This window comes from Patella vulgata, chromosome 4, assembly GCF_932274485.2.
Source record: "Patella vulgata chromosome 4, xgPatVulg1.2, whole genome shotgun sequence".
Lineage (NCBI taxonomy): Eukaryota > Metazoa > Mollusca > Gastropoda > Patellidae > Patella > Patella vulgata.
In genome coordinates, this window is record NC_065882.2 from 81856529 (window position 1) to 81870997 (window position 14469).

General features: G+C 39.1%; 1 protein-coding gene across 1 annotated transcript; it reads left to right on the forward strand.

Annotated features, from left to right (window-relative positions):
* Positions 1 to 5006: 5006 nt before the first annotated feature.
* Positions 5007 to 7400, forward strand: LOC126817118 (uncharacterized). The gene is made up of 2 exons (XM_050543938.1): positions 5007 to 5120; positions 6358 to 7400. The coding sequence occupies exon 2, from the start codon at positions 6378 to 6380 to the stop codon at positions 7266 to 7268; it is 891 nt and encodes a 296-aa protein (XP_050399895.1). The 5' UTR covers positions 5007 to 5120; positions 6358 to 6377; the 3' UTR covers positions 7269 to 7400.
* Positions 7401 to 14469: the final 7069 nt, after the last annotated feature.

The following is a 14469-nucleotide window of genomic DNA, read 5'->3' on the forward strand; positions in this document are numbered from 1 at the left end:
AACTTAGGATTTTATCGTGTAATTGCTGTCGTATGAAATGGATGTGAATCGTCCTACTTTTCTTCATCGATTGGTTTAATGAAGACGGGCACATCACCTTAGGGAAATTTTTCCCGGGTAGTGGCACTACGGCCTACACGTATATCGATTTTCAACTGTCAAGAATATTTGTACACGGCAACATACACATGGGACATGTGTTTTTCGCCCCATTCGAACGATTTGACAATGACGATACAGTAGCATGATCACCGAGAGGCACCATAATAATAGCGATATGGTAGCATGACCACTGTGAGACACTGTAATAATAGCGATACCGTAGCATGACCACTGTGGGGCACCGTAATAATAGCGATTCTGTAGCATGACCACTGTGAGCCACCGTAATAATAGCGATACAGTAGCATGGCTACTGTGAGCCACCATCATAATAGCGATACAGTAGCATGGCTACTGTGAGCCACCATAATAATAGCGATACTGTACTGTGCCATGACCACTGTGAGCCACCGTAATAATAGCGATATATTCTAGTATGACCACTGTGAGTCACCGTAATAATTGCGATACCGTTGCATGACCACTGTGAGGCACCGTAATAATAGCGATATTGTAGCATGACCACTGTGAGCCACCGTAATAATAGCGATATCGTAGCATGACCACTGTGGGCCACCATAATAATAGCGATACTGTAGCATGACCACTGTGAGGCACCGTAACAATAGCGATACAGTAGCATGACCACTGTGAGCCACCATAATAATAGCGATAACGTAGCATGACCACTGTGAGCCACCGTAATAATAGCGATATTGTAGCATGGCCACTGTGAGCCACCATAATAATAGCGATACTGTAGCATGACCACTGTGAGCCACCATAATAATAGCGATTGTGTAAAATATTTACTCATCTATAAGAATTATGAATCAGTCCAGTAAAATATGTGGAGAATTTAATCTTAGTTCAGTTTAAATATAAGAATTCTATGAACGGTAGAAATCTGTGATTATTGTACAGATAATTTATGAAATAAGAAAAAAAAAGTGGGTTGGAACAATCTGTAGTTTATCTCGGTTGAACTTACGTCTTTATCTGGGCTTAATCTAGGGTTACGTCTTTATCTAGTTTTCATCTGGATAACCCATACATTACAATAATACATAATATTAGTCTCGCGTCTTATAACGAATCGGGTTAGAGGGGGGGGGGGCAGAGAGAGAGAGAGAGAGAGAGAGAGAGAGAGAGAGAGATGGGTGTAACTCCCACTCGACACAAACTAGGTCAATTCGGAACTAACATATGGATCAAGTTTATTTCAATAATTCGCTAGTGCGTAGGGGTCTTTAGCAGTGGAAGGAAAACGCAGAACGCGAACAAAGCCCATGAAGTTTGAACAGGAGACCATACTTCACTCAATGACAGACCTTATGGTCAAATGCGCACACGTTAACCATTCGGCCATACCCCCTCCCCCCCCCCCTCCCATCCGAACGACTAACGTTGTAAACGGTTTGGTTATAGTAAAAACGTCTACAATGTCGAATTCCAACTGTCAAGGGATCTTGTATGTGCCCGCCAATATGTACAAGGGCCCTCGTTTTTTTGTCCCATCCGAACGACTAACCAATCAGTGATCCAATTTATAAATAGGTCAATACAAGAATGTTGTTGATATAAGATTAATGACGGGCGTCTTCGTGTTGATTAGACCAACAGACAACTGAATTAATTAATCATAGGATAGTTTCCATTGATTAAACCATTTGAAATGTACTTCCTTAATTCAAGGCCAAATGGGAGCGAATGCTGTTATTTATGAATGGAAATGAAATGAAATGAAATGGAGTTTAACGTCCTACTGTTCTGCTCCTAACCTGGGCTAATGAAGACGGGCATACGCCATACAGTGTGCTATGAGGGAAATTTTGCCCGGACAGCGGCACTACGGCCTACTCTTATATCGAATTCCAACTGCCAAGGGATCTTTTACGTGCACGCCAATGTGTACACGGGACCTCGGTTTTTCGTCCCATCCGAACGACTAGACAGCTTTCCTTGTCAGCCCCTCCGTCCTGCATCACTGACAAGGGAGAACCACGCCGGAAAATCTGGATGAACTTTCTCGGCCAATGCAGGGATCGAACACCCGACCTCCAGGCTAGCGAGCTAGCGTCTTACCCACTTAGCCACGTGATCCCCATTTATGAATGGATGCTCCAGTCGATTCATGTGTGGCTGGGAAAGTTCTACTCGATCTTCCAGTCTGGTTTACCCTTGCTATTGGTGTTGCAGAGAGAGATAAATGGGGTTTAACGTTCACTCGACACAAACTAGGTCATTTCGGGACTAACATATGGTTTAATTTTATTTCAATAATTCGCTTGCGCGTAGGGGTCTTTAGCAGTGGGAGGAAACCGGAGGACCCGGAGAAAACCCACGAGGTTGGACAGGCGACCCTACTCCTTGTCACGTACAACCGGGGATTCGAAATCACGCCAGTTGACTCAATGACAGGCTTTATGATACAGCGCGCATGTGCTAACTATTCGGCCATCCACCCCCCCCCCCCTATTGGCGTTGGCACAGGAAGAATATATATGTTTATTGCATCAAAGTACTTATATAAAGGTTTTGTAATAATATGAGGATGGATTTGAATGGATGTTTCTTTTTCTCAGTTATTTCGAAAATATTGGCAAACTCTGAAACAAGAAAGATGTCATTTCAAGAAAGGTGACTAATTACATGTTCAACTTATATAACACGCATTAATGTGTGTCATGGTAAAATATGTTTCTTGCTCTCGCTTGACAAAACGTCGGAAAGTTTTATCAGCTATACAACGAAATACATACAAAGGACATTATAACTGAATTTGGTAAAACTCTAGCTTGGTGCCACTCCTTCCCTATACACAAAATATTCAGCCTCGGTGACAGCCTTGGTGTAACTGCCAACCTTGAAAAGAATGACAAACAAACGACAGTCATATATATGGACTCTATCTTATGCCCCCCCCCCCCCCTCCAAAACAAAAAAGTTACGAGTCAAATTTGTTGATATAGGTATGTTAGAACAACACTGACAGATATATGCTTTTGTCTGGTGCCCTTTTTTCACAAAAAAACTGTAACCATTTATATTAATGATCAGGATGATGAAGCTGCTTGGGTGTGCATGTTTTAAGACGTGACAACTCGCATTAAAATAAATGTGAATTTATGGAAGAATAGTTTCATTCGATATGTGATATTTTGCAGGTAATAAATAGTGCACTTACTTATTTTTTCGTTTTTTCGTTCTGTTTAAGATAAACCGACTTGGACGATTAGGTGGCAGAGATGTCCTGTCCATCGTTAACAACATTATGAAGAATCTCAGTGTCACTTATGTACAACGCCGTTACAATTGGACAGGATAAAAAGGAAAGCGTGAATTATAGGGGCACATGCTACAGCTACCATTGTTTTTAGTAAGTAATATTGATGATACGTCATTGTTGGAAATAAATGCAAATCAATAATAGTTCTGGTACGATGGGGTTTATTTTAATGTTTTTACAATCGTTCATCAGTCTTTTTAGATTTGAATTGTATGTGTTTTGGGGTCTAAGGGGAGATCATATGGAAAGAGTTGTGTTGCTTTGTCAGGTTGCACATCAACAGACCTAATGTGCTTTCCTTTTGAATTACAGATCCAGTCAGAAGAAATCTAATGTTTTGAAATACCACAAACAAGGAAATCAAAGCTGCAGTTAGTCGTTTGAACTGGTTTCCTGACAAATTTAAGGGACGCGATGGTGGGAGATCTCAACGAATTTCAACCGTCCTAATTGAGAAAGCATAATAATAAAACATGAAACCAAATATAAATAGTTTTGTACTTATTTGGTACAAGATCCCATATGAGTCCCATATTATGCCCATATTACATTTATTTGCACCCCACGTGAGTCCCATATAGTAGCCATATTACATTTCTTAACATGGCCTTATGGGTCCCATGCAAGCCCCATATTACATTTATTTGCACCCCACATGAGTCCCATATAGTACCCATATTACATTTCTTAACATTGCTATAGAGGTCCCATGTAAGCCCCATATAACACCCATATTATTTTAAATGACTTACCCATATAGATCCCACACAAACCTCATTTAGTACCCATATGGTTGCCCATATGGATCCCATATGAATGTTGGATGCAAAAATGTTGGGGTCCCATATGGGCTCCCCATAATGGCCCCATATTACATGACACATGGTACCCATATGGTACCCATCAGTGACTGTTATCAGGGGAGAGAGGGGGAGAGAGGGAGAGAGAGGGGGGGGGGGGGGGTAACGTCCACTCGAAACAAACTAGGTCGTTTCGGAACTAACATGGTTCAATTTTATTTCATTCAATAATTAGCTTGCGTGTAAGGGGTGGGGTGGGTGGGGTCTTTAGCAGTGGAGGGACCCGTGGAAAACCCACGAAGTTCGACATGCGACCCTATTCCTTGTCACGTACAATCGGGGAATTGAAATCACGCCACTTGGCTCAATGGGCGACCTTTTGATTTAAAACGGTGGAAGGCAATGTCTATATTCTGTCTTGTCCGCAGGTTTGTGTGTAGTGTGGTCCTCCTGCACTTACTATTAGTATAGCCACTTTATCGTAGTGGGTTAACATTGCGCAAGTGGCTTAACATTGCGCAGTTGGATATATATTTAAACTATTCGTAAGTGAGAAAATTAATCAGTAGGCTATATGGGGGGGGGGGGGGGGTCTACTGCAGTAGACAATACGCTTTTTGTGGTCTGAGCTCTTCAAAGTATAACACACGAAACGAAATTTAGAAGAATATTGTATATCTAAAACAGATTGCATAAATAAGGCCCTAGAAATTTGACAAATAAAACTGATCGGAAATATTAATATTTTGTAAAATATATTACATATTTCGTTTCGTGGACTGAATGTCGGTGATCCATAATATTGAGTTTGCCATGGTCAAAGTTCATGTTCATATCGCGATATCGGGTTGCACAGTGTCACAATTATCAGTGAAGTTTTACTTGCTCTGAGTGACGGTGATTATATGTAGGTTCTTCTTGGCATAGAGGTACGTATAATCTCGTTTAATATAACGACAGATGTTTAACATAACTGGTTAGAATCTATTTATAAGATTTGAGTTGATGTAGTAATTGCTCGTTGTGTTCCTCTGTTCACTAAAGGGAGGCAACTCTATTTAACGATTATCCCCCTTTTATCAAGTAGGATAGAGACCACAGTTGATATCCCGTGTTGATTTCAAAGTTTAAAATAATCAAATCTTCCCCTGTTGATTTCAAAGTTTAAAATAATCAAATCTTTCCCATCCGTGTCACCCTTCGAGCTCTAGCTGGCTGGTTACCCCTGGCTTGCGGTCGTTGTTTTGATCCCTGGTGTAAGCCTATGGGGAGGCTCGATTCACAGTCCGGAATGTCCCGAATTGACAGAATTGCAATCGAGTGACGCGGAATTCAGTCCTGTCACAGTTCTGTCAGTCCCGACGACGAAGGTGGTTTGATTAGAATTGTGACGTAATTAAACACGACGAACGGGTTTCGGCTGCATGGTTGGATGAGATATTTATATATCCAGTCGACGCATGCGTTGTAGCCCGAAGTACCCATTTTCACTCGTTTGTCACTATTTGAGAGAATTCAATTCCGGAACGTTCAATCGAGTACGCCCTATGTGACTAAGGAGACAGCGGGACGTCTTTTCAATCTCGTGTGTTTAGTCCGGACTCCGGTTTCCTTCCTTGGCGTACGCTAAGATAATAAAAATGAAAATAAGACAATGTATCTGCAATATCAACCTCGGTGGAAACGGTCGTTAAACACTAAGAACAACAACCCATCCGTCCATTTTAACTTACTTACGGAAAGGAAAGGGGCAAACATTCGCATTTTCTCGTGGGTCAGGTGCAATGAATTCAACTTTGTATTCCGAGGAATGGCGATTCTAAAATGACTTTCAAATTGGCCCAACATACTGATGTCTGTAGGACCAACCAAAGACGGTTGAGAGAGGGGGGGGGGTAACGTCCACTCAACACAAAGGAGGTCATTTCGGGACCAACAATATTTCGCTTGCGCGTAGGGGGTCTTTATAGTGGGAGGGACCCGGAGAAAACCCACGAGGTTGGACAAACGACCCTACTACTTGTCACGTATAACTGGGGAATCAAACCCACGCCAGTTGACTCAATGACAGACCAAAGACGGTTGAATCTCAGACATAATGAATAGGTATTGTAAAACAAAGCCGATTAAAATCTCCGTTTACGGCACCGTTTTCATTTATTTCAGGTTTCCATGACAAAAAAAAAATGGCGGATATTACACAAAACAACGATGAAAGTGATCAGACGCCGATAAGTTGTCAACAGGAATCAAATTGTTTGTTTCACTTCAGCTGCAGAAAGCCAAAAACAGAACAAGCAGACGACACCAAGATCTTTTCGGATGCCTGTCTTATAATAATCTTTGGTTGGTTTGGCGCCAAAAGTAGCTCTGTTGAAAAATATCGAAATTTATATCATGAACGTGGGATTGATGTTTTATTTATAGAAGGGAAATTGCCACAGTTTGTTTGGCCACCGAATTCTGTTGTATTAGCGAAAGAGATAAATGAATATTTGGAAACGAAATGTTCGAGGTATAAATATTATATTGTACACGCGTTTTCTATCGGTGCTTACAATTTCACCAATTGTTTACAGTTAGCGTCCCGGTATCCGGGGCAGTATGATAATATAACGATAAAAACTATTGGTATAATTTACGACAGTCTGACGATAGGTTCTGTAAAACAAATGGTGAATGGAATGACAACAGGATCTTCCAGTAACAAACTAAAACAAATCATTTTTAGACATTTATTGAACACGTTTTTATTTGTAACCAAGAAATGCATAATGGATCGACATGAAAAATCAGTAGAATTCTTTAAAGAGTCGCCTCTACATGTTCCTACCTTATTCTTCGCCTGTTTGAATGATCCAATGAGTGACCCGGATGCACTGAATGCCATGTTGACATCCTGGCAGAAAATGACGTTTGACGTAACTTCTAAAATCTGGAGTAAATCAGCCCATGCGTCACATTTAAGTCATCACCATAAAGAATATGTGAAGAAATTAGACGATTTTCTGGATTTTGTTGGAATATATGCCGAGAAAAAACAAAAGAATGTCAACATTTTAAAATCTAAACTATAAGTAAAATATCTGATATCTATCTACCTCGTAATTTCTACTTCTGTGATATATCAGGGATTAGTTTTTGTATTTTTAAAATATTATTTGAATTTGATGAGAGAATAATAATGAAAAAATAAAATATACCACAATTCTAACCTTCGTTTATTTTTGGACGTATCGTCACTGTCTTATCAAGGAGTGGGGGATGGCTGAATGGTTAGTGTGTGCGTGCTGTATCATAAAGTCTGTCATTGAGTCAACTGGCGTGGTTTCGAATCCGCGGTTGTACGTGACAAGGAGTAGGGTCGTCTGTCCAACCTCGTGGGTTTTCTCCGGGTCCTCCGGTTTCCTCCCACTGCTAAAGACCCCTACGCGCAAGCGAATTATTGAAATAAAATTAAACCATATGTTAGTCCCGAAATGACCTAGTTTGTGTCGAGTGGACGTTAAACTCCATTTCTCTCTCTCTCTCTCTCTCTCTCTTATCGGGGGGGGGGGGGGAGTCACGTGGCTAAGTGGGTAAGACGCTGGCTCGCTCGCTATTGGCGGTCGGGTGTTCCATCCCTGCATTGGCCGAGATAGTGCATCCATATTTTCCGGCGTGGTTCCCCCTTGTCAGTGATGTCTAGTCGTTTGGATGGGACAAAAAATAGAGTTCTCGTGTCAAATTGGCGTGCACGTAAAAGATCCCTTGACAGTTGAAATTCGATATAAGAGTAGACCGTAGTGTCGCTGTCCGGGTAAAATGTCCCTCGTAGTACACTGTATGGCGTATGCCCGTCTTCATTTGCCCAGTTCGGAGCAGAACAGTAGGACGTTGAACCCCATTTCATTTCATTTTTGTTGATGTTTTTTATATTAGCCCCGTTTCATTTCATTTCTCAAGGACCAAAGGCGATCGCATTGGTTAAGGTTATACGTTTTGGAAAGTCGACGTGGAAATCTACATCGAGCACCTTTTACAATCAAATAGATTACCGCAACCAAAGAAATACACTCTGATGGCCCATTGGGTTGTAGACCTATCTGGTCTGATAGCTGAATGGGTTGAAGACCTATCTGGTCTTATGGCTCAATGGGTTGTTGGAATATCTTGTCTTAAGCGGGGGACACAATATGTGAATCATTCCGCCGTATCAATCGCCGCCGAAATTCGCCTAGTATGTCCAGAGTCACGATGCCGAATTTGTATTCGGCCGAATTTGTTGTTTTTCTTAGTCTCTAACGTCCGACTCCACCGAAGGTGATAATTTTCTTTTAACTATCTTGGCCCACGCGCAGAGGTCTTTCCTGTGGGAGGAAATCGGGGTGGCCGGAGTAAACCCACGAGGTTGAGAAGGTGCCCCCATCTCCAAGCTAAATACGCTTACACCATGGATCAAAAGCACAACCGCAAGCCAGAGGTGACCAGCCAGCTAGAGATCGAAGCGTGACATTCATTCGCCGGGTTTATATGTGTCTGGTTCGCCGAAGACATCACTCATTTCTAGAATGCAATGCATTAGCCAGTCACTGCTGTCGAGAGAAAGTCGTCACTCCTATTCTCTTACCCTTTTCTATATTGACGCATACGGCGGAAAATTAAAAAAATCCACCGCTGCAGTTTTTTCTTTTTCTTAGTCGTTGCCATATTTAATCGAGGGGACGTGAATTGTGATGGGACACATCGGCCGAATGAAATGGGCTGCAATTCGGTGTCGAGTCTTTCGGCCGGATGATCGGGGTACAAATTCGCACAGTGTGTCTGTCGCTTAATGGTCTAATGGGGATCCATTTTCTGGAGAACAGTAAGACGTTAAACCCCATTTCATTTTATTTTTGTGTCCCTCCAGACATTTTTTTTTCAGTATACTAAATATAAATGCTACCCAGAACAGAACTCGTTGGTAGGTTCAAGACAGACCGTTCACAGACAGGTAGGATAACAAGACCTATCCCAAATATTGATTCCTTCGTCATATCTCGGTCTTTGTAGGGGATTGGGTAACCATGTGAACACAATAACTGTACAAAGGGATACATTGGGTGAGGTCAGAACAAGAAGTTTGTGTCAGTAAAAGAATTAGCCCATGCCCCTTAAAGTGATACACAAGTTAGCAAAAAGGTTTGGAAAATACATTAAATTTTAAAATTGAAACTCGTGTTCATTTTCCATAATTATATTATTAAAGTGGATGAATTTTTTTTTTTTTTTTTTTTTTGCTTCACTTTTTATTTTACCTCTAACTTAACACTGACTCACTGTTTTGACCTCAACCAAATTCGACATTATCTTGGCTTTTAATTACTCAAGTTAAGTGAATCCAACACTTGTGTCACTCTAGTGTTTCCCTAATCTCAGATCATGGAAGTTTTCCTATATTTTAACATGGGTTCCAATAGGACAGTGCATCTATCCCCTAGTCGACAATTCCTTATCCAAAACTGAAGATCGTGGCGTAATAAAGAAAGACAAAACCGCAACCATATTTTATTATTCATAACAAAACACAACACAAGGTATTTATGAATATAACTACTTCTCTATTATTTAATAACAACGTTTCGTAAAACATACAGGTCACTTTTTTAAGTTAAATATCCATTTAGTCCGCCTATTTATACATATTTTAGCTTACACCAAATTAATTAATAACAAAAAGAAACCATGACCATAATAAAAGATATTAAAACATAGATATGACATCACCCTTTGATGTTTTTAACCAGTAAATAGGAGAATGTACGCTTTTCTTAAACAATCGTCTATTAATTATAAAACTGCCCAGGTTTACCAATAATAGACACTTATCTGAAAAATGAACATGTATTTTGGGATAATTTATTCTCTGAGCAAATTAAATTACAGAACATGAAATTACTTAAAACCTCATAGTTACCGAAATGTCACATGACCGAATGTTGATTTCACGTGTTTGTCTACATAAAGAATTCCACTTAAATCCGTCCCTTATGTCACATGTCTGTTTAATAGTACGTTCGGCACTAGATCGATGATACGTTTTTATACGCCCACATTTTCACACCTTCTTTGTGGACACTGTGCAGGTCATAACTTGAAATATAGGTATATATCCCAAAAATGTCGGTTCCTTTCGATATTAGCTTGTATGGGACCGTAACTTCATGGAATATGGCCCATGACTGTACATACTAGAGGCCACAATTATTAGTCCAAAACATCACAATTTTTACGACTATTATCTTCCATATCGAGTACATTACCAATGTAATCAGTATCCAAATGCTTATGACATATATTCTCATTATTAATATTTGTTTTCGACTGTGTTATAAACATATCGTTTCCATGTCGAATATTTTGGACTGTCGGAGTATGCTTCCATTGTATGACTGGAGTGTTTTGTCACATGCATTCATGAGCATGTGCATGTGCATGTTGTTTTAAGAATATATCCATTATTTTATTGCTTGTTGTTTTATAAAACTATCCATTATTTGTATCTCTATGGTGCTATGTTTTAAGTTTGATAATAGCCTCAGACTGTCCATTATGTAAATACAAAGAAAAACTTCGGGGCTAACGCCTCTAATTTGTTCTTTCTATTTACATAATGGCAGTCTTCGGCCATTATCCATCACTTAACAAGTAACTATCAACCATAATGAAAATAATAAGACAAATAATAATAGATAATTGGTACTTAGTAGTAATAATAAAAGATAAAAATTAATCAGTACCTAAGATGTGATAATGCAAAAGATTAAAGACTAACATTTATAGTGTTTCGCAATATCACAACTTAATAAGACCAACATAATTAAAGTTTCGCCATATCACAACTTTACAGTCAGTCAGCATGCTAAATGATATGTCAGTGATTTATATCAAATAAAATAATTAGAACGAGGCTGTAATAACAATAATATATAGTCACTTCCTAAGATGTTACAACTTAATAGAGATATACCCATCGATCAACAATCCCACAATGTAACAATATTAGAATTTAATACTATATATAGTATATATATATATATAGAACAAGAATAGCAACAAATAAAAAACCATAGCGTGAAGTAAACTACCCAGTTATCAGTATAAATTTGCATGTCAAACGTAAAAAGTACACAGCCTAATAGTTCATATATGATTTAGCATATTAAATGTTAATTCATATTTTATTAACCTTAAAACCCACGTTTCTTTCTGCGGAATAATAGTTATTAACCATACACGTCATAATAGTTCCCAGCCCTTTAAAGTATGAGTTTCCACGCAGATGAGTCTCCCTTCTTTCGAGGGTACACCTAATCATTTGCCTGTCACATGCCTTATTGCGCGATCCACAAGTTCCTCTAGAATTTGTAAAATGCATTTTGTTGTCAAAACATAAGGAACCTTCGAGATGTTTTCGATGCTGCACTGACTTGAATCTGATCTCCATGTGAACCTCAAGTACTCAGAACCTAGCAGAAACAGTGTAATTACAGCACATGCGAACGAAATATAATCATTGTAGACCTCATTGTTATTTTGGGCAAAGAATATCGATCCAGATTTTCTTTTCAGATCAGCGACCTTGTCTTTAAGTTCTGCAATTTCTTCATCTTTTCTTTCCATCTTACAGGCCAGGTCTTCTAGCTGGGCTTTCGCTTCAACATTCTCCCCAATTCTCGAGTAGTTTTTTAATCTTAAGTCTACAATATCTTCATCTTTTCGTTCCATCTGACAGGTCAGGTCTTCTAGTTGGGCTTTAATTTCACTATTCTCTTCAATTATCCGGTTCATTTCAAATCTTAAGTGATCAATTTCAGGATGGGTAGCCTTGTTTTCCTGGATGCGGATGTGGTTGGATTTTCCAAACTGTACAGCATGACAATCACCGAGGTTATACGTGTTATTGTAGGTAATATTTGAAACCTGGAATATAAATTTATTACAATTATAATTATAATAATAATAATAATACGGAATTTTATATCGCGCACAAACATCAAAGTAACAAGGTCCCTGGTGCGCTTGCAAAGTTTATGATGGATCTTCGGTTCCAAAGTGTAACTGGAACAGATATGTTTTTAGTCTACGTTTGAAAATGTCAGTTGATTTTGAGTTTTTAAGGGGGTGATTAGGATCGATCGAGTTCCATAATACAGATGAAGCATATCTAAAAGAACGTCTACACATTTGGAGATTCACTTTTGGCACGACAAGGAGTTTTTTTGTCATTTGATAACAAAGTTCGAGATTGTTGTGGTTGGACATTAGATCGAATATGTAATCTGGAGCGATGCCATTTATTGATTTGAATATTAATATTTTATAGTTAATTCGAGATTTAATGGGAAGCCGGCGAAGTTCGCGCAATACTGGGGCTAAATATGTTCTCTTTTCCTGGTGCATTTGATCAACCGTGCTTCGGCATTCTGAACATGTTGAAGCTTTTGTAGGTGGTAGTCTGCAACGCCATAAAGGACGACGTTGTGGTAGTCGAGTTTAGACATGACTAGGGATTGCACGAGTAGCTTCAGGTTATCGGTAGATAGGTACTGTTTAAATTTACCCAGTTGATGTATTTTAAAGAATGCGGATGGTGTTGCAGCTGATATATGATGTTGAAAAGACAAGTGTTTATCTAGGATAACTCCAATGTTCTTGACTTTAGGTGATGGTGTGATAGTTTCGCCCGCAATGGAAAGAGTACAGTCCCTGATCCCTGGGTTTAGTTTCAGGAAGTGAAATGTCATCCAGGTATGAACTTCATCAAGACAGTTTTCAATATTAATTAATATTGAGTCGTGTGTGGCAGGCGTGAAAATAATATACAGTTGAGTATCGTCCGCAAATAGGTGGATCATAAGTCCATATTTTAATGCTATTTTGTTCAGTGGTTTTCTAAAATGATAAAAAGAACAGGACCCAGAACAGAGCTTCGAGGAACCCCACAAAGAAGGGTTCTGTTCTCTGAGTATTCACCATTTATGAGTTCTTTTTTTTGTTTTCTGTCAGCTAAGTACGACTTAAACCAATTAAAAGCACATTCCTTTAACCCAATTTCTCCCCAAAGTGTGTCCACCAAGTCTGCAGTATCCAAAGCGGCCGATAAGTCAAACAATTATAGCAAAACAGCTTTTTGTTTGTCAATCTCTTCATATACATCATTGACAAATTTAATGATGGCTGTTTCTGTGCTGTGCGATGGTTTATATGCAATTTGGAGTGGATTATCTAGCCTGTTATCATTTAATGTGTTGATTCAACTGGACCAACACACACTTTTCAAGCAACTTCGATACTCACGGGTCTATAATTTTTCAAACAGTTTTTGTCTAAATTTGAATTCTTAAAGATCCATTAGCAGTTGGAATTATATATAAGAGTAGGCCGTAGCGCCGCTGTTCGGGCAAAATTTCCCTCATAGCACACTGTATGGCGTATGCCCGTCTTCATTAGCCCAGTTCGGAGCAAAACAGTAGGACGTAAACCCCATTTCAATTATAATAACCAACAACGACCCCTTCAGCCCTCTAGATGATAAAATCTAACCAATATCTAGTGTTATTATAAAACATGACGTAGTTGTACTTACTGGAGTAGACATTGTTTATTAGTCTAGTACACAATTTCCTCCTACGACAGATCCTTTTAGACTGGAATAACAATAGACAAAACTGGACAATCCGGGATTCGAGGGGGTTCTATAAAAAAAACTACCAATCGGAAAAACCTTGTCTATTTATAGCGTTTAAATGACGTGTAATAGACTCGTATAACGTGTCACACTACTAATGACGTTGAGCTACATCAATTAGAAAATAATTATAACATCTCTACAATCATGGACACAATCTAAACTTTACCTGCGGACACGATTATAATATTTTCCTAGTGTTATACAAGTTTAACTTCTATAAATAGGAAAAAAAGGTGTTGTAACAGTCTGATTATAATGCTCTCCTGGTAGTGCTAAATGATAAGGCCAGCTCAATTTTTCGTCAAAGGTCACGAAATGTAAACAGGGCTAGCGCTATTCTCAACCCTAACCCTAAACCTGGACCTAACCCCAATGCTTACCCTAACCCTAACCTACAATCTCGCCAACAATCACGTGCCCTAACCTTATTTACATTTCAGCAACCTTGACAAAAATTGGGCTGGCCTTAACAAATAGATTTAGCCATTGGTGTTATACAAGTTTAACCTAAATATATCAATAGTATAAAATGTCTAACAGTCTGCTTGAATGTTGACGGATCA